General features: G+C 40.5%; 1 protein-coding gene across 1 annotated transcript in view; it reads left to right on the top strand.

Annotated features, from left to right (window-relative positions):
* Window positions 1–21391, top strand: part of LOC122551725 (low-density lipoprotein receptor-related protein 1-like) — a 1892490-nt gene that overhangs the window by 1792306 nt on the left and 78793 nt on the right. The window contains exons 73-75 of the mRNA XM_043694091.1: window positions 16–150; window positions 5691–5825; window positions 8222–8344. Coding sequence (XP_043550026.1) covers window positions 16–150; window positions 5691–5825; window positions 8222–8344 — 393 coding nt within the window. The remainder of the gene's footprint in view (window positions 1–15; window positions 151–5690; window positions 5826–8221; window positions 8345–21391) is intronic.

Raw genomic sequence — 21391 nt, 5'->3', positions numbered from 1 at the left:
CTCTTTAACTAATAGGTAAGCAAATTCAACAGTCTTGTGGGAAGGATGAGTTTACATGCAGCAATGGGAAGTGTATTCCTGTGGAACTACAATGTGACATGTTCAACGACTGTGCTGATGGTGGGTCTGATGAACAAGACTGTACTAGAAGTAAGTCCTAATTGTAAAAAAAATCAGTGCAAGTGTAATGCCTTGAAATTTGGTAGTACACACAAGTGCAGCAGGTCTGCAATGCTGAACATGAGTATAATGATATCCTTTCGCCCTTGCTTTGTGCAGCTCTGTTGATTTCCTGCAGAGAAACCTTGGAGGTGTAATTGATGTATTTCTGGTCGAATTGCTATGGCTGTACTCTTTGATTTTTTTTTTCATTTTAGCTTGATAAAAAATACATACATATTAATAATTCCATCAGGACTCTTATGAGAAATGTCTAACTTAACAGTCTTAGAACTACTAGACTTCTGATACAACTATAAATGTACAGGGTACTTGTATGATTATATATTAAACATAGTCCAGTCCTTCTTGTGTTTCAAAGCAAGGACCTGATAAGAAGCTGAGAAATATTTGTGCATGTGTCAGTTGCCACCATTGTTCAAAGATTTCTTAAACATTTTAACATACAATTCAGAAGGTCCAATTTTCAACTGGCAGGAGCAACCAAAGACTCGATATCTATACCTGTGAAACAACACACTGTAAAAACCATTTAAGCAGTCTGGCCAGTTTTGGTAATTTATTTTATTTATCCCCTGTCTTGTTTGTTTGACTGCCTGTCTTTTACATGAATGGGGGCTGAGAATGAACATTTTAGGTTTAAAGCACAGATGTTAATAAAATCATCACGTTGTTTAATTTTCTCTCTGCTAAACTTAATGTGCATTGAAAAAAGTTAAGTCTTTTATTTAGAATGCAAAACTGGTGCATGGCAATTAATTATTTGCAAGGTCTGGGATTGATTATTGAAAAGTCTGGTGAGGAACCAGGAGAGAGACTATTGGGGATCTTTGATAGTTTAATTTTACAATACTGTGAATACAGAGGTAGAAAGGCTGCTTTGATTTAGCTGTCTGTCTGTATATTATAAAAACAAGCTGATTGGCATGTAATCCAGTAAGCTTTCTTAGCTGTGGAGATGGTGAGTTAGTCAACACCTAACACGCCCATATCCATATTTAGTCTAAAATAGAGAAAATAGTATCCGAAGTTTTAAGATCAGCATCTTACTGGTTGTGGCCTTTTCTGCAGTCTGAACTTTCGTTAATTTGTCCATCCTAAGAGGTATATTTAGAGAAATCTTCTATTTTTCTCAGTACCTTGCTTACTTGCACAAAGGTTGGTGAGATACCTGCACTACCTCTTTAATGGAAGGCCTGTCTTCTTCTTAACAAGCAGTTTTAAATCAATCAATCCAGACCTTCCTCTGCAACCAAGTCTCTGGAAAGGAAATCTCACTCGGTGAGAGCTGCCAGCCAATCAAGGACTAGCAGGTTTTGGACAGTTGGCACTGCCAGCTACCAGGTAGCCAACATTGTAAGGACCAAAAGTGTCAAAGTGGTGCTTCTCAGTACGGGCGTTCTGGGATTGGGTGGGGTTGGATGTTACAGAAAGATGGATCAGAAAGAAGCATCAGGACATTAGTCATTCTCAGCAGCTATCCCACCTGTCCTATGTTCCTGCCTCAACCAAATACAACTTAGTACTGATCAAGAAACCCTCCTCCCCTCACAACTGACAGATTCCCACACTTACCACAGGGAACTCATTAACTGAAACTTCGAACTTCAATTTTCTTCAGTGAACAAAAAAAAAGCCATCAGTCCTGTAACATCTCCAGCTTCCATCTCAAAAAACAACAGTATAATGACTATTGTGATTGTTCTTATGTCCTAATGGTCAAAGAAAGATTAGGGCCGATCAAGGATAGCATAGGGAATTTGTGTGTGGAGTCTGAGGAGGTAGGGGAAGCCCTAAATGAGTTTTTTGCTTCTGTCTTTACGAAAGAAACGAACTTTATAGTGAATGAAACTTTTGAAGAGCAGGTGTGAGATGGATAGAGATAGAGGAAGCTGATGTGGTGAAAATTTTGTCAAACATTAAGATTGACAAGTCGCCAGGCCCGGACCAGATTTGTCCTCGGCTGCTTTGGGAAACGAGAAATGTAATTGCTTCGCCACTTGCGAAGATCTTTGCATCCTCGCTCTCCGCTGGAGTCATACCTGAGGACGGGAGAGAGGCAAATGTAATTCCTCTCTTCAAGAAAGGAAAAGGGAAATCCCCGGCAATTACAGACCAGTAAGTCTCACGTCTGTCTTCTGCAAGGTGTTAGAAGGGATTCTAAAGGATAAGATTTATGACCACCTGGAAGAGCATGGCTTGATTAAATGCAGTCAACACAGCTTTGTGAGGGGCAGGTCATGCCTCACAAACCTTATCGAGTCCTTTGAGGATGTGACTAGAAAAGTTGATGAGGGTCGAGCTGTGGATGTGGTGTATCTGGACTTCAGCAAGGCATTTGATAAGGTTCCCCATGGTAGGCTCATTCAGAAGGTCAGGAGGAATGGGATTCAGGGGAACATAGCTGTCTGGATACAGAATTGGCTGGCCAACATCTGGAAGTCTGTAGTGAGTGGTGTTCCACAGGGCTCTGTCCTTGCGTCTCTATTGTTTGTAATTTTTATTAATGACTTGGATGAGGGGATTGAAGGATGGGTCAGCAAGTTTGCAGATGACACAAAGGTTGGAGGTGTCATTGGCAGTATAGAGGGCTGTTGTAGGCTGCAGCGGGACATTGACAGGATGCAGAGATGGGCTGAGAGGTGGCAGATGGAGTTCAACCTGGATAAATGCGAGGTGATGCATTTTGGAAGGTCGAATTTGAAAGCTGAGTACAGGACTAAGGATAGGATTCTTTGCAGTGTGGAGGAACAAAGGGATCTTGGGGTGCAGGTACATAAATCCCTTAAAATGGCCACCCAAGTGGACAGGGTTGTTAAGAAAGCATATGGTGTTTTGGCTTTCATTAATAGGGGTATTGAGTTTAAGAGTCATGAGATCTTGTTGCAGCTCTATAAAATTTTGGTTAGACCGCACTTGGAATACTGCGTCCAGTTCTGGTCGCCCTATTATAAGAAAGATGTGGATGCTTTGGAGAGGGTTCAGAGGAGATTTACCAGGATGCTGCCTGGACTGGAGGGCAAATCTTATGAAGAGGGGTTGACTGAGTTTGGACCTTTTTCATTGGAGAAAAGGAGGAGAAGAGGGGACCTAATTGAGGGAAACAAGATAATGAGAGGCATAGATAGAGTCGATAGCCAGAGACTATTTCCCAGGGCAGGGCAGAAATGACTAACACAAGGGGTCATAGTTTTAAGCTGGTTGGAGGAAAGTATAGAGGGTATGTCAGAGTCAGGTTCTTTACACAGAGAGTTGTGAGAGCATGGAATGCGTTGCCAGCAGCAGTTGTGGAGGCAGGGTCATTGGGGACATTTAAGAAACTCCTGGACGTGCATATAGTCACAGAAATGTAAGGGTGCATACATGAGGATCAGTGGTCGGCACAACATCGTGGGCTGAAGGGCCTGTTCTGTGCTGTACTGTTCTATGGTCTATGTTCTAATAGCATATTGCCTTATTCATTAACCATCTTTTCTTGAGCTCATGTGCTTTCTGTGAGTGTGAAATTCTGTTTGGGTTTGAAAAATAGACATTTATGTTTCTAAAAAAATAAGCAAGAAAACCTGTCTTGAGATTCATTTTGCTCAAGGCATTAAACCACCCTCTCTTTAGAACAAACTTTGTTGTGGGTACTCTAGAGATGGATAAAAAATTAAGAACCTTCCTACAATCTCGTTTCTGTCTGTAACACATGGCCAAAATGACTCAGAATACATTCATTGAACTTTCTCCTTTGGATGCCAAAGACAAGTCAGAATTTTCTGCTCCCTTGAGCAGTGTAGGCAGAGGCAAGATGGATGAAAAAATATGGTGAAAAAAAACAGCTTCTTGATGTTGAGTGTAATTTCTGATTTTCCCCTGAGACTTTAAATAGTGAGTTCTGAACCTCACTAATGAGTGGTGCTAACCTTGTTTCCAAGTATTTGCATCTCATTCTTAATCTAAACTTGTCTCATTTCTGTGCAGCTCCCAAACCTCCTCACTTTCCCTGAGAACTAAGCAGTGCCAGACATGAAACTCAGAGTGACTACCAAGCAGCAACAATTCATTGATTGTTTCTCTGGGCTTTCACTCATCTCTGTGTTCACCATAATTTCCCTGCATGTTCCATGGATCCTATCCTCCTCTACCCATGACACACCACCAGTCTCATCACAACACCATGACTACTTTTGCACCAACTCACATGCCACTTCATCCCTTCAGGTCTTCACTTGCAATTCTGAGATGCATGATTTGCAGGCATGCAGGCTTTTTTGTGCTTACTCACAGGCTTTCAGTCTCTGTGACTTGCATTATTATTTAGTACAATAAGAGAGGCATGCAACTTACCACCATCTGATGCACTGAGCAATCAAGGTGATGGACATGTTTCTGAATGGCATCTTGATAAGTCAATGTCACACCTGGAACACGTGTCAGCAGGTTACCCAGCAAACATCGCATGTGCTTCAGTCAAAGGACCGTGTAAAATGAATGTCAAAGTCCTCAGAGGGGGTCAACCACATACGGTCAGGAGTGTCACCACACTCAGTCAAAGGTATCGTCCAATGCTAGTCTATCGGTTTGCCACCACCAGTCCTGTAAGTCAAGTACAACCAGTTTGGGAATGACAGGCCTAACAGTTTGGGATACAGTGGAGACATCAGTGATAAGGAACAAAGGGAGGTCAACTTTTCTGGCAATGAGACAAAGAGAGTATAATGACAATCGATGGAAGAGCAGTTAGTGATGATATAGGGGCAAAGGAGGTGATAGGGTGTCTGTATTGAGTGTGTGGGAAGTGCAGAGGGCAGCAAGTGTTCAAAAATTAAGAGGAAAAGGTGGGTGAGAGCCCTTGATTCGATATGATTCATACATTAATGTGAATTATGGCATATAAGTAATGGTGGGAGGTGTGCAGTAGCAGAATTAGAATGAGTCATGGCCGCGTGAGTGTCAGATAGCAGAGAGAATTAGTAGCAGTTACCCTTGTGAAGCACAGATTGTAATTGTAAATAAATGTGGTCCCAGCACCCAATTCCTGTGACACTCTGTTAGTTACATGTTGAAATGCTGATGTACAGTACCAACCACCATGAAACTTTTTTGATAAAATACTTTGCCAACAAGATGGGAAAGTATGACCAATTAATTTAATAAGTTTGAAAAAAAATTGTCATTAATGGTCATCTTGAAGAATAGATTCATTCAATAAAGTGCATAATAATTAATAATTTGAATAATTAATAATTTCATTTGAATAAATAGTGTCTTATGGCAACCTCCAATATAGTTTACATTTCATACTCAGTGTGTAAGTCAATCCCAGTTTGGAAAGACTTTGCTGAATTCTAACGTTCACTTTTATATCATGATCTATCAGTGTCTGACACATAAAGTTGCTCATTCTCTCTGCCAGTATGGACTATTTTACTGTATATATGCTTTTCCCCCCTGGTTTTCTTTGTGATTTGCAGGTTTCCATGATGTCTATGTGTATTTTTGTTTTTTTTGGTTTTTATTTTCAGATTATAATGAGTTTAATTGTGATCAAGAGACAAATCCTTGTGGGAATGATGCCTATTGCAACAGAACAATGTTTTCACTTTTCTGTGAGTGTCAACCTGGCTTTCAAAGGAACAAAGCCTCAAAGCAGTGTGAAGGTAATTAACTTGTTCTTTATGGCATAGGATGTCACTTTAGAAGAATTGTATCTTACATTTAATTGAGAATGTAGATGTTTAGAGCAAGACTATTTTGTCATTCAATGAGTTCATGGTTGATCTGAATTTTTTCCCAAATCCAGTTTCCTGTTTGCTCTCCATAAGCCCATAAATACTTACATACATGATGTTGGGTCAAATCTTAAATTGAAGAATTTATAAAAGTGACTACAATTCTGACTCTTTTAATTCACAGCAAAAGGTAGAAGAATCATTCAGTTATAACATTTTACCTTTATTCTTAAGTTCATTTAAAATAATCTTTAAAAGAGGTAATTCATTTTATTAATGTTATGCAGTGTAATCCAGAAGATTGCAAATTACAAGTTGATAGAGTGAGTCAGACTTCTGACCTTTCATCTTTAAGGCTTGAGTTTAATGGAAAATCTCCTCAGCAGTTTTGGCTGTAAGATTTATGTCATGTTTAAATAGGCGCCATTATGACTGTAACGCCAAAAGGTAAAAAAACTGGAAGTGTTAACTGGAATGAAATTTGTAAACACACGGATTGATGTCCAATACATAAATGTAGTTATATGCCGAGAGATGTTGTCCCCTCCAGTTAGGGTACAGGCATATTGCTGGTTTAGTGCACAAGGAACTTGACAATCAATTCATATTTATACCTCTTACATTTGTTTGCTGCTGGGACTGAACATCAAATGCCCATAAGCCTTATCACAATGATCAGTTTAGCAGAAAACATTGCAAGAATATCAAGAGTGAACACTTTTTTTTTTAACCTTTTGAATATTTTCAGTGCTTTGTAGATGTATGCTTAACAACTCTTATCCAAATATAAAGTTAAAAATCACGCAATACCAGGTTATAGTCCAACAGGTTTAACTGGAAGCACACTAGCTTTCGGAGCACCGATCCTTCATCAAGTGATTGTGGAGGACACAATTGTAAGGCACAGAATTTATAGCAAAAATTTACAGTGCGATGTAACTGAAATTATATATTGAAAAATGCCTTGATTGTCTGATGAGTCTTTCATCTGTTCGAGTACCGTGATAGTTTCACTTCTTTCACGTGTAAATCACAAAACCTTTTTTTAAAAGTTGCATTCTCAGGTTAACTGTAACAACTGGTGTTAGCTAGACAATATGTTGAAGGAGTTAGCCCCCTGTGTTCTCTGTCTATGCCATGATGTTTAGATTGATTCTAATCCAAAAAGTGAGATAACGGTTTTACATGAATTCATACAGTCTTTGAGCAAAGTACAATGTAACTCTGCAAGTACAAATTCACACCACAAAATATATGTGTGCGTATATGTGTGTGTAGTGAGTGGAGAGTGTCTTAAGTCTGTGAGGGGTGCATGTGTGAATGAGGGAGTGTGTGTGTGTGTGTCTGGGATGGGGGGTTGTGAGTGTCTGTGAGAGAGTGTATATGTGTGTGCATGAGTGTAGAGTGGTCTAAGTCTCTGAGAGGATGCATGTGTGAGTGTTGGAGTGTGTTTGTCTGTAAAGGTGTGTGTGAGTGTCTGTGTGCGTGTCATGAACCCAAGGTCTCGATTGAGGTCCTACCTATGGGTATGGAACTTAGCTATCAGCCTTTGCTCAGCCACTTTTCGCTGCTGCCTGTCCCGAAGTCCGCCTTGGAGGATGGTCACCCGAAGGTCCGAGGTCGAATGTCCTGGACCACTGAAGTGTTCCCCAACTGGGAGGGGACATTCCTGTCTGTTGATTGTTGTGCGGTGCTCATTCATCTGTTTCTGTAGCCTTTGCTCGGTTTCCCCAATGTACCATGCCTCAGGGCATCCTTGCCTGCAATGTATAAGATAGACAACGTTGGCTGAGTCACATGAGTACCTGCCACATAAATGGTGGGAGGTGTCCCCATGTGTAATGGTGGTATCCATGTCCACACTCTAACACGCCTTGCAGCACCTACCGTGACAGGGTTGTATGGAGTTGTCCTGAAAGATGGGCAGCTTGCTACGAACAATGATCTGTTTGGGGTTTGGCGGTTGTTTAAAGGCATGCAGTGGAGGTGTGGGGAAGGTCTTGGCGAGGTGCTCATCCTCATTGATAATGTGTTGTCATTCATGTGATGTTGTCATTCCTTATCCAAATATAAACAGCGTGAGTTAATGGTAACACATCGCAGTCAGAACTAAGTGGATGAATGATAAATAACACAAACATAGTTTCCTGTTCAATTTTGTCATGTCTTGTTTTCTGGATCTGGGATGTCAAAATTAAATTAAATTATATGGAAGACCATCTTAAGTTTCCATCAATTATTGATGATATTGCTCCAAGACCATTAATGTTTTTAGTGCATTCGTTAATGCAAAAAGATCTTTCATATTTGAATTTTTTTTCCAGATATTAATGAGTGCCTTCAATTTGGAGCTTGCTCACAATACTGCAATAACACAAAAGGGTCATACTTGTGTGCCTGTGGAAAAAACTACAGAAAAGCTTACAACCACAGTTGTAAAACAGAAGGTAATGATGCAAATTAAAATTTGTATGCAGTAATTGTTAAATGTTTATTTGTGTTTAAATAGTGCAGACTCATTTTGAATGTTCATTGATTCAATAATTGGATGAGTTGGCTGTGAGATGGTATTCAGTTTTTATTATTTAATGTGTGAAGAAAACACAATGAAAGTATATTTTGATGTTTTATAACTTTACATTTGTTTGCAAGTTACCATAAAGTGAAAAAATGCCATTTCTGCATTTTAGACCTTGCAGTAGGACTAAAATTTGAACAAATTTAAAATGTGTAGACAAAATCAAATTTTTAAGAAAAGTGGAATTTTCTCTCTAATTATTCTTGACTTGTTAAAGAGATCAAATTCCAAAAAAAAACTCACATTTCATGATCACCAATTTGGGCTTTTAAGCCTTGAAGGGAAGCAAATACAGTAGCGCCTCGACATACGAACGACCCCGTTCACGAACAAATCGGTTTACGAACAGGATTGTACGTAAAGTTTTGCTTCAACGTACGTACGAAATTCAAAGTACGAACAAAGATACGAACGCAAAAAACCTGTGGTTTCATTGTAATTGTTCTGCTTTGCTACGCGCGTTTTGAATATCCAAACAATGGGAAAATTGATTCGGGGTCCCAGAACGGATTAGATTTGTTAGTCGAGGCGCTACTGTATTCTAACTTTTGTTATTTCCTCTGCTGTTATTCTAAATAATGTTTAGACCAAATGTGATATGAAAGTTCCAGTCAGAATAGCACGATAATAACAAAATAACCAAAATTAATCAATGGATTAACTAGATTAAAAGAATGAGAGCTGATTTTGCTGGAACATATAAGATTCTGAGCAGGCTTCAGAGGTAGAAGTTGGGATGGTGTTGCCCTTAGAATTAGAGAGTTAAGAAGTTCTGTGGGCACAGGCAGAAGTGTCTTTACCTCTGAGCTGGAAACTCCAGCTTCAAGTCCCACTCAAGGGTTTTTGCCAAGAAAGGTATGTTGTGGCTTGGCCACACAGGTTGATTATCAGTCTTTAAATCCTTCCAATATGCTTGTGGAAGAGCAGAAGGGTCCCCCGTTCAGCCAGAACCCCACAGTGGCTCTAACTCAATCGTTTCTCCATCTTAGAAGAATCCAGGTATAAGCTGTTACCATGGGCTGTATTTTGTTGTAAACATCTTTCTTGTTTGACATGACTATCAAATTGTGGAGCACAGTTTCAAAAGAAAGGGTTTACTATTTAAGATGGAGAGTAGGAAGAATTTCTTCCCTCAGAGTGTTGTTAGTTTTTGAAATTCTCTGCCAGGGAGAGCAGTGTAGTTTGGGAAATTGAATGTATTCAAGGTTGAATTGGACTAAAGTTTGATTAACAATTAAATCAAGGGTTCTGAGAGCCAGGAAAAAAAACTGAGCTAAGCTGCAAGGCTTTTTGGGCCAATTCCTACTTCTATTTCTTTTTTAAAAAATTCATTCACTGGATGTAGACATTGCTGTCAAGGCCAGCACTGAATTTCCCTCCACTAATGCCCTTTAAAAGATAGTGGTAAGCTGCCTTCTTAAACAAGTCCAGCCTGTATAGCTTAGGTACCCAAAAAAGCTATTGAGGACAGAGGAACTTTGTCCCAATGATAGTCAAAGAATGGCAATAAAGTTCCAAGTCAGAATGCTGTCTGGCCTGGAGGGGTTCTTACTGTAGTGATGTTGCCACATTTCTTCAGCCATAGTATTTAATAAGATAAGACAGTGACACTCACACTTGTGTCACGTTTAAAATTAATGAGCGAACCATTGATATAAACAGATTCTGCCAATTTCAAACAAAAGCAAAATACTGTCAACGCTGGATGTCTGAAATTTAAAAACAAAGTGTTAGAGAAACTCGGCAAGTCTGGTCGTATCTGTAGGGAAAGAAAATCAGTGCCCCTTCTTGGGCAAAAATTCCAGAAGACACTGGGAATCTCAGGTCCTTGATATTTTTAGTTTTTGCAAGGGTCTGACTAGCTGCCTCTATGAACTACTCATGATTTTCACAGTCATGGTTCCAGGAGGCAGCTAGTCATTCAACTGATTAACAGCTTGATTGAGATGAGAATTTGGAATTTTTGAACCCCAAAATGTGGTGACTAGACCAGGCAAGACCATTCATGTTCAGTCCCTGGACTTCTGGGGCTGGGAGTCAGGGATCCTTGGGGAAGGCCATCCAGTACTCTTTCGGGGTGGAGTTCATGTCTGCTTTGAGATTGTTAGGGGTGGAGAAGATTGTAAGAAATTGGAGCCTATACCCCCTTGGAACCATCCAATTCATCAAGACCTGTCAACAGGATGCTTTGTGGCCCAAAAGGCTAGAGATCATGGTTTGGATGGTGCTGTCTTAGGAGCTTTGACACATTGCCGCACTGAATCTTGTAGATAGTATATCAGTGCTACTGTACATTGGTTCTGAATGGATGTTGATAGGGTATCAATCAAGGGGGCCGCTCTGCCCTGAATGGTATCACAGAACTGAAGAAGTGTCATACTGGACTCAAAACGTTAGCTCTATTTCTCTCTCCACAGAGGCAGCCAGACCTGCTTAGTGTTTGTTTCAGATTTTCCAGCATCCACAGTATTTTACCTTTTTATATTCTCACACTTCTCTGTATTAAATTCTACTGGCAATTTGCCTTCCCATTCTACACACTTACATATGTTCTGCTACATTTAATGCACTTATATCATGGGCAAATCTTGAAATATATTTATTACATGTCTGAAGAAAAAAGGAGTAATATTGCTCTTAGCATATAACCTTAGGTATCCTTCACTATCACTGGGTCAAACTCCTTGAATTCCCTCCAGAATAGCAAAGTGAATCAACCCACAGCAGGTGGACTGCAGTAGTTCAAGGTAGCTCATCAACACTCTTTCAAGGATAACTAGGGACAGGCAGTAAATGCTGGCTGGCCAGCAAAATCCATATCCCATTAATTCATTTTAAAAATGATCACTGTCCACCATAAAGCAATCTGAAAAACAACATTTTCCATTGCTTTTTATTGAACATCGTGAAACAGTTTTTAAAATCTAATTTGCCATTGATCTCCTATTCCATGCAACTTAATTTTGTTAACATTTAATACTCCTGTCAAAATGTTTCTTAAAATTTACATAGGCAATCTCCATTGCACCTCCTTCATTAACTACCTCTGCACCTTCACCAAAAAACTCTATTGGATTAGTCAAGCATGCTCGGTCTTTTACCAACTTGTGCTGACTCTCCATAATTATGTCAAACATTGTCAAGTGCCTGTGCATTATTTTATTGATTATCCCTTTTAAAGCCTTATCCACTGATAATTTTTAACTGACCAGCCTCGAGGTAAGGACCATGGTTCAAGTTGAGAGGACAGATACATCCCATCTCTGGTGTGATACTAAATGTGATGAATGCCAAGATGTAATCAGAAGGAGCTGAGTGAATCTAGTACCTAGATTGGGAGAAGGGGTGTCACTGTCCCCCTTCAAAACTTCTCCCTGGGTTCATACATAACTTGCTGAGAAACATTGAAATAGAGCACCAAGATTACGAGTGGAGACTGCAATCTGAGGAAGTAGCAAGAGAGGAGAATGGAATTCATTGTAAGCATTTAATGAGACCCAAAGAAAATGCTTTCAATCACCCTAATGTTTTATTGGAGGAGCTGTTAATTCACCCATGAATAACTGGTGAACGAGTAGGCTGACAGCTCAAAGGCATTGAGCAGATTGAGAGAAATTGTGGAAATATATACCTGAGTGTCAGTTGCTAACACATGTAACCTAACCATGTTTTTTTAATTATGCCAAAAATGTAACTTGAAGCTGAGGAATTTTGTTCGGGCTTGTGGGCGGGGATCTTATTCAAGTCACCAACTAATTTTCATAAATTCTACTAGAATCTCCTCAGAGATTCAGACTTTATGCTCTCAGTTGTTTTATTCTTATTTCATTCTGTATAATACTTCTGGTTGCCAATCCTGTTTGGATGTAACCCCTGCACATTTCATGACATAAACCTTTGCTGAGACTCAATCTACACCCCCATAATGTTCCAACCTCCAGTTTTCCAACAGCTACAACATGTTTTTGTTTCAATCCAGATGCCTTCAATTTAACCCATTAGATTATCCTTGAGCATTAGTGAAAGTAATTTATTGCAATCTCCCCAAAAATTTCATAACTAGTAAATGTAAGTATTCAAAGAAAACATTTAAAACTCTTGTTGAATGCTCTAAAATTTGTTTTCATTGGGTTGCTTACAGCGACATCTGGGAGATTAATCCTCAATAACTAGATACTTGAGGGATATTCTGAATGGTTGGCAGCTCTAATGACACTGGCAACAAATGTCTGTAGCTAATACATTTAATTCAAATGTGCCACCTCCTGTCATAAATTTAACTTATTTTTGCTATGTCCCCTATTAACAATAATGGATCTGACTATATATTTCTCACCTTGATAAATGCACACATCACAAACCTAATTCTGGAGGATTTTATTTTATATTCTATTCTGCCATCAACTTACACAATACATCTTGATTAAAAATTAAGATGCATCTTAAAACTGAGAGGGAACTTTCAATTTTTGAAGGGTGTATAACAAAACGTGGATTAAATTTTTAATGTAAGAGATGAATTTCTCAGTAAATAAGCATATCATGTAAACTGGCTGCAAGGACAGCAGACATATTAGCTAACGATGTTTAAAAAGAAATTGTGTTTATTATATGCATATAGCAAAAAGAGTTGTCAGGCTAAGGAAAAAAAGAAAGGAAGTGGAACGAACTAGATACTGTTTGAATCAGCACAACCATAAAAGTATGGAGGAGATAGTGGCATTGTGGTAATGTCAATGGACGAGTAATGTAAGTCTCAAGCTCTAATATTATGGGGGTATGGGTTTGGCAGATCATGAAATCTGAATTCAACAAAGAAATCTGGAATTAAAAGCTAGCTATTGCCAATTACATAGGTAAAAACAATGACTGCAGATGCTGGAAACCAGATTAGTGGATTAGTAGTGCTGGAAGAGCACAGCAGTTCAGGCAGCATCCGAGGAGCAGTAAAATCGTCTTTTCGGGCAAAAGCCCTTCATCAGGAACGGCTTTTGCCGGAACCGTCGATTTTACTGTTCCTCAGATGCTGCCTGAACTGCTGTGCTCTTCCAGCACCACTAATCCAGAATCCATTGCCAATTGCATACAGACTATTGATTGTGTAAAAACACGTCTGGTTTAATAATGCCCTTTAGGGAAGGAAATCGTCTGTCCTCACCTGGTTTGGTCTACCTGTGAGTGCGCTTGTGGTGTAGTGGTAATGTCCTTATATCTGGGCCAGAAGGTCTGAGTTCAACTCCCACTTGCTTCAATCATAGCATGTTTGAAATGGCCTAGCAGCTCACTCAACTCAAGGGCATGGGTAACAAATGTTGGTATTGCCTGAAATGGGCACATCCTATCAGGAGAATCTCTTTGAAGCAATGTTAGTGTCCCCCTTCGAAGAGTCATGGGTTCAAATCCCACCTGCTCCTGAAATCTGTCCATGTCATTCTGCTTTAATGGCATTTCATTAGCATGAATTGGCTACAACACGATTGATGAATTATGGATGTGTTGGATAAAATGATCTTTCTACTGAACAGATATAGCAATTTTCTATTAGTGATCTTCTACAGCGAGATTTTCCATAGCGTGATTTTCTATAGTGCATGTTTGCAGAGGAACATACCTGTCATGTTATTGCAGAATAACCTGTAATATCATCTGTGAACATCTTTTTAAAGGCCCATTGTCCTAAATGCCAGTCAAGCAGTTAACCAGATGATGGCAGCTTTTGGCAGGATGAAGGATCCCAGGAGCAGAATAATAAAATTTCCACAGTTCAGATACAGAGAGGCGATTTGACCCATATAGTCTACACCAACCCTCTGAAAAGCATCTCACCCTATCCATGTAACCCCACATTTCCCATGGCTAATCCACCTAGCCTGCACATCTCTGGACACAATAAGGCAACTTAGAATGGCCAATCCATTGAACCTGCACATCTTTGAACTGTACGAGAAAACTGGAGCAACAAGACGTAACCCATGCAGACATAGGGAAAATGTGCGAACTCCACACAGACAGTCACCCATGGCTGGAATTGAAACCAGGCCCTTAGTGTTGTGAGGCAGCAGTGCTAACCACTGTGCCATCATGCCACCCTATTCCTGCCTGCTGAGGACTGCCTGGTAATCAGAGATCAGCAGCTTTTCATTGATTGACACCGCAACCTGGGAGGTCATGGCTGCTGCTGGCAGTGCACTTCCTCAAAGCCCAGATCACTGTGGGGCCCAGGCTCAGGTGAGTAATGGAGGGAGGGAGTCATGGAGTGTGACAGAAAGGAGGTTGGCAGGAAGGGATGAGGGGATATAGGTAGATGTGGCTCTCACCAGGCTCCCCTCTCCCAAAGGTGGATGCTTCAATCATGTTCTTACTGCATGATCCCTGCGAAGCCATTGGCAACCTGAGATCCTGATGGTTGTTTATTGCACTTCAACACTTGATGTATCTCTGACTCATGGCTTGGTGAGTACAGGTAGTGGTGGAATGGACCTTAAAAGGGCATTAATTGGTGGCTGCATGCGAAGGACCTTCCCACCACAAATTAATCAGAGAAGTGGAAAATAGCCTCTTTTTCTGCTGACTAATCCTCAATTCTAAACCTTTAATTCAAAATGAAAGAATTCTTGTGTTACAAACAAACATGGTGCATAATTGAACTATCACACATTAATTTGCACACATTGCTCTTCATCCTGTGTTTTGTTAAAAATGAATGAATGAATTGAGAGAGAACACCTGTTCACTCAGTTAGTGTGATGGAAGATCAAAGAGAAAATCAGACAGCAGCTAAGTGAGAAAAAGGACAGTTTCCACATTCACATCCTTTCCATTAACAGCTCATTAGAAATGGGAACCAAGCAGATAGAAGCTCAGCAGGTTCAATCACCCAGAATTGTTTTCTAAAACCAAGGTTTATTACTGATCTCACTTAGAGTCAGACAGTCATGGAGATGTACAGCATGGAAACAGAGTCTTTAGTCCAACTTGCTCATGCCGACCAGTTATCCGATCCTACTCTAGTCCCATTTGCCAGCACCTGGCCCATATCCCTCTAAACCCTTCCTATTCATATACCCACCAAGATACCTTTTAACTGTTGCAATTGTACCAACCTCCACCACTTCCTCTGGCAACACATTCCATACATGTACCACCCTCTGGGTGAAAATGTTGCCCCTTAAGTCTTTCCCCTCTCACCCTAAACATACGCCCTCTTGTTCTGGACTCCCCCATGCCAGGGAAAAGACCTTGTCTATTTACCCTATCCATGCCCCTCATTGTTTTATAAATTTCTATAAGGTCACCCCTCAGCCTCCAATGCTCCAGGGAAAACATCCCCAGCATATTAAGCCTCTCCCTGTAGCTTAGATCTTCCAACCCTGACAGCATCCTTGTAAATCTTTTCTGAACTCTTTCAAGTTTCACAACATCTTTCCAATAGGAAACAGACCAGAATTGCACTCAATATTCCAAAAGTGGCCTAACCAATGTCCTGTACAGCTGCAACATGGCCTCCCAACTCCTGTACTCAATACTCTGAACTCAATATCCTATCTATCTGCGACTACTTTCAAGGAACTATGAAGAAGAAGGTGGGAAGAACAGACAGGAGATTTTATGGTCATGAATGAAACTCCCATATGGTATGTTGCCTCCCAGGTGCCAGGGTCAGTGATGTCTCAGAGCATGTCTACAGGATTCTTAAGGCAGGGTGGGGGTGGGGGGATGTTGAGCAGCCAGAAGACATGGTACACATTGGTACAAATGACATCGAGGAAAAGGGATGAGGACCTGAAAAGAGAATCTAGGGAGTTAGGTTGGAAACTAAAAGGCAGGACAAGCACAGTTGTAATCCCTGGTGAGGCTAGGAACAAAGACCAAGTGCAACTGAACATGTTGCTGCAGAGCTGGTGTAGGAAGGAGACCTTCAGATATATGGATCCTTGAGATACCTTCTGGAGAAGATGGGACCTGTACAAGGAGGATGTGTTGTACCTGATATGGAGGGGTACCAATATCCTGGGCTGGAGGTTGTGAGAGATCTTTGGGAGGGTTTATACTAGTTTGGCAGGGGGATGGGAACCAGAACTACTGAACAGAAGATGGAATGTCTGGTAAACAGGCAGGTACAGCTTGCAGAGAATCTGTGAGGAAAGATAGACAGTTGATAGGGCAAAGTTGTAGTCTATTTTAACGCAAGAAGTGTCAGGAATAAGAGTGATGAACTCAATGCATGAATCAGTACTTGGAACTATGATGTTGTTGCCTTTACAGGGACTTGGATATCAGAGGGGTAGGAATGATTGTTGGATGTTCTGGGGTTTAGATGTTTCAAAAGGAGTAGGGAGGGTGGTAAAAGAGATGGGGGAGTGGCATTGCCACTCAGGGACAGTATCACAGCTGCAGAAAAGAAGGTTGTCGAGGAGGGTTAGTCTACTGAATCAGTATGGGTGGAAGTCAGAAACAGGAAAGGAGCAGTGACTTTAGTAGTAACAGGATTATTGTCATGAAATTGGTGACTTCAATTTCCCTAATATTGATTGGAACCTCCTTAGTGCAAATAGTTTGGAAGGAGCAGACTTTGTCAGGTGTGTCCAGGAAAGATTTCTGACTCAATATGTACATAGGCCAACTAAAGGAGAGGCCATATTGGCAATGAACCAGGTCAGGTGTCAGATCTCTCAGTGGGAGGGCATTTTGGTGATGATGATCAGAACTCCATGACCTTTACTATAGTCATGGAGAGGGATAGGAGCAGACTGTGTAGAAAGTATTTATTTGGGGGAGGGGAAATTACAATGCTATTAGATCGGAACTATGGAGCATAAATTACAATCAGATATTCTCAGGAAAATGCACAACAGAAATGTGGAAGTTGTTTATGGAGCACTTATTGTAAGTGCTGAATAGGTTTGTCCCACTGAGGCAGGGAAGGGACAATAGGGTGAAGGAATCTTGCATGATAAGAGATGTGGGGCATCTAGTCAACAGGAGGAAAGAAGCTTACTTAAGGTTGAAGAAGCAAGGATCAGACAGGGCTCTAGAGGCTTACAAGATAACCATGAAGGAACTGAAGAATGGACTTAGAAGAGCTAGAAGGGGGCATGAAAAAGCCTTGGTGGGTAGGATTAGGAAATCCCTACGTTCTACACTTACATGAGGAAAAAGAGGATAGTTAGGGTGAGGGTAGAGCCGATCAAGGATAGTGGAAGCAACTTGTGACTGGAGTTGGAGGAGGTAGGGGAGGTCCTTAATTAACGCTTTGCTTCAGTTTTCACTAATGAGAGAGACCTTCTTGTTTGTGAGGGCAGCGTGAAACAGGCTGATATGCTCGAACAGGTTGATGTTAAGACAGAGGATGTACTGGAAATTTTGAAAAGCATGAGGATAAATAAGTCCCTGGGCCAGACGGGATATGCCCAAGTTTATTACAGGATGCAGGGGAAGAAATTGCTGCACCTTTGGCGATTATCTTTGTATTCTCACTATCCACTGGAGTAATACCAGATGATTGGAGGGTGAGAAATGTTATCCCCTTGTTCAAGAAATGGAATAGGGGTAACCCTAAGAATTACAGACCAGTCAGTCTTACATCAGGGATGAGCAAATTATTGAGAGGATTCTGTGAGACAGGAATTATAATCAAGCATAGGTAGTCAGCATGACTTAGTGAGAGACAGGTCATGTCTCACAAATCTTACTGAATTCTTTGAGGATGTGACAAAACATGTTGATGATGGTAAAGCAGTGGATGTGCTATTGGATTGCAGCAAGGCAATGGATAAGGTTCCCCATGGTAGCCTTATTTAAAAAGTAAGGAGGCATGGAATACAGGGAAATTTGGTTGTCTGGATACGGAATTGGCTGCCCATAGAAGACAGAGGGTGGTAGTTGATGGAAAGTATACAGCCTGGAGCTCGGTGTTCAGTTGCGTTCTGCATAGATCTGTTCTGGGACTCTGCTCTTTTGTGATTTTTATAAATGACTTGGATGAGGAAGTGGAAGGGTGGGTTAGTAAGTTTGCTGATGACACAAAGGTTGGTGGAGTTGTGGAGGGATGTTGTCGGTTGCAACAGGACATTGATAGAACGCAGAGGTGGGCTGAGAAATGGCAGATGGAGTGCAACCTGGAAAAATGCGAAGTGATTCATTTCGGAAGGTCAAATTCGAATGCAGACTACAGGCTGAAGGCAGGATTCTCAGGAGTGTGAAGGAAGAGAGTAATCTTGGGGTCCATATCCATAGATTCCTCAAAGTTTCCACCCAAGTTGATTGGGTTATTAAGAAGGTGTATGGTGTGTTGGCTTTCGTTAGCAGGGAGATTGAGTTTAAAAACTGCGAGGTGATGCTGCAGCTCTATAGAGTCCTGGTTAGACCATACTTGGAATATTGTATTCATTTCTGGTTGCCTAATTATAGGAAAGATGTGAAAGCTCTAGAGAGGGTTTAGAGGAGATTTACCAGAATGTTGCCTTGATGGAGGGCATGTCTTATGAAGAAAGGTTGAGGGAGCTAGGGCTTTTCTCATTGGAGTGAAGAAGGATGAGAGGTGAATTGATAGAAGTCTACAAGATGATGACAGGCATAGATATAGTGGATAGCCATAGACTTTTTCCCATGGCAGAAAAAGCTATCCCAAAAGGCCATAATTTTAAGGTAACTGGAGGAAGGTTTAGGGGAGATGTCAGAGTTAAGCTCTTTCCATTGAAAATGGTGGCTGCATGGAATGCACTGTCAGCAGTGGTAGTAGAGTCAGATACATTAGAGACATTTAAGCAACACCTTGAATAGGCACATGGATGAAGATGAAGGGTATGTAGATTAGTTTGATCTTAGAGTAGGATAAAAGGTCAGCACAACATTGAGGATGAAGGGCCTGTACTGTTCTATGTTATATGTAACAAGGAGAAAGTGAAGACTTCTCTGTTATATGTTACATTTGATTACAGCACTCAACCGCAAAATGTTAGTTTTATTTATACCACCATCTGACCTGTGAAGATTTACATTGTTTTCTATTTTTAAAACCCATTTCAGTGTGAAATGTAAGGGAGGCAGCTGACATTTTATCATGCAAAATTCTGATACATGCACATATATAACATGTTTCTGGCTGCTAGAAGACTTCAGCACATCTTTGATATCTTTATATGTAAGTCCCAAAGTTATTATATTTAGGGAATTTATGTTCTAATATTCCCACAGACTCCATATGCCTTTCATCTTGAATCAAGACTGTTTTCATTTGAGAAATAAAAAAAATTAATTGTTTTACATCATGTCTTAAAATGCTGATGATTACGTTTTTTCATAACACCAAGCAAAGCACATTGTCTATGGACTGCTTAAAGTTACCATTGGGTCATATATTGGCTATAAAATTCAGAAAAGGTACTTTGAACATTCAGGTGGTGATATACTTGCACTGCTTTTAAAGTGCAACTCTGGTACACTTTAGGGAAACAAAGTGGAATCTAAAGTGAATAATTAATGTAGATGTTCTGGTAAATTCTTTTTCACAGATGACATTTTGCTGAATGATAATTAGAAAGAACTCTCAGTTTAGAGAGGATAAGCAGCAGCTGTCAAAGTTCATGTAGGAAGTGTGGAGTAATCTCTAGAAAGGAATTTAATGAGCAATGAAAAAGATTTATCACTGATCCGTGGAACAATACTGACAGAAGTTTGACAATTGCCTCTTTTGCCTATGCCAGCCCTTTGAAAGACCATAGAAGCCCATACTTCTTCTTTTCTTTCACTCATACATGCCTCTGCTTGAAGCCAGGTAGATCTTTGGCTCATTATCTGCTGGTGTTTCACCCTGAGCTGTTTTCTTGGCAACTTCTGTCAGTGATCGCTTGCCGTTGTTTTTCATTCTCACAGTGGCAGAGCAAGGAGGTAATTCCAAAGTCTCCTCAGCTAAAAAGACATCAGTGAACCAATTGGATTTTTTTTTTTAAACAACAATCAACAATGGACATCGTTACTGTAAAAGTTTTATGTTTATTAATTTCCATCAACACTGATGTTCCATGAATGAATTTTGAAAAAAATGTTTTAAAATATTTGATTATTAATTACTGGTTACCAATCGAGTGACATTACTGCTGCTGTACTCTTTCACTTCATGCAACCTGCGAGCCTCATTAGCAAGAGACTGAGAAGGCAGGAATGAAAATGGCCTGAGGCATAGGTAAAAAGAAATGATTGCTAGTAATCTGAATTGTATGCAGTAACTTCTGGAAATGCAAATAAGTTTGGCAACATCTGTCGTGAGAGAAAGAGAGTTAGCAGGCAGGATCTCAAGTGATAGTAGAAGTGGATCAGGATAAGGAGGGTCCAGAAACCTTAACTGATTGGCTCCACAACACATTCTCACCTCATTTGTTCCAGCAGGAGATGGGATACCAGCAAAGACTGGTTACCCAACAGGTTGCATAGCATGATCAATTCAGCCCCTTCTAGGCATAATTAAAGGTATTGTTCAATGACATCTTGAATTTCCAGCCAGCATACAAGAGGCCTGACAAGTAAGGATGCCATCATGAAATGGTATTGACCTCCCAGTGGCCAGCTATTGAAGCTGAAGATTTATTTCACTGTGAAATTCAATAGAGACGTAAAGAGCTGCAAAAACAGCGGTATCTATCTCTGTGGGTGAGGGACAGGTCTTCCTCCTTCATGAGCAAAAGCCGTCAAACTTTTAGCCTTTCTTCTATCTGTGGTCAGTGACAAGGAATGGAAGCCCCTTCACACCACATTACATGTCTCTATTGCATAATTTTCCAATGGTAGGAGTACAAACCTTCATAGCTGTTGTCCTCCTAATGGTTCTTCTGAGCCAGCCACCTGCCTGCTCTCCCTGAATGGATGGGCTTCCTGAGATGATCCCTTAGTTGGCTGGCTCTTCAAAACCTTTGTGGTC

This window comes from Chiloscyllium plagiosum, chromosome 7 (genome assembly GCF_004010195.1).
Source record: "Chiloscyllium plagiosum isolate BGI_BamShark_2017 chromosome 7, ASM401019v2, whole genome shotgun sequence".
NCBI classification, from domain to species: domain Eukaryota; kingdom Metazoa; phylum Chordata; class Chondrichthyes; order Orectolobiformes; family Hemiscylliidae; genus Chiloscyllium; species Chiloscyllium plagiosum.
This window is presented reverse-complemented; position numbering and strand designations above follow the sequence as displayed.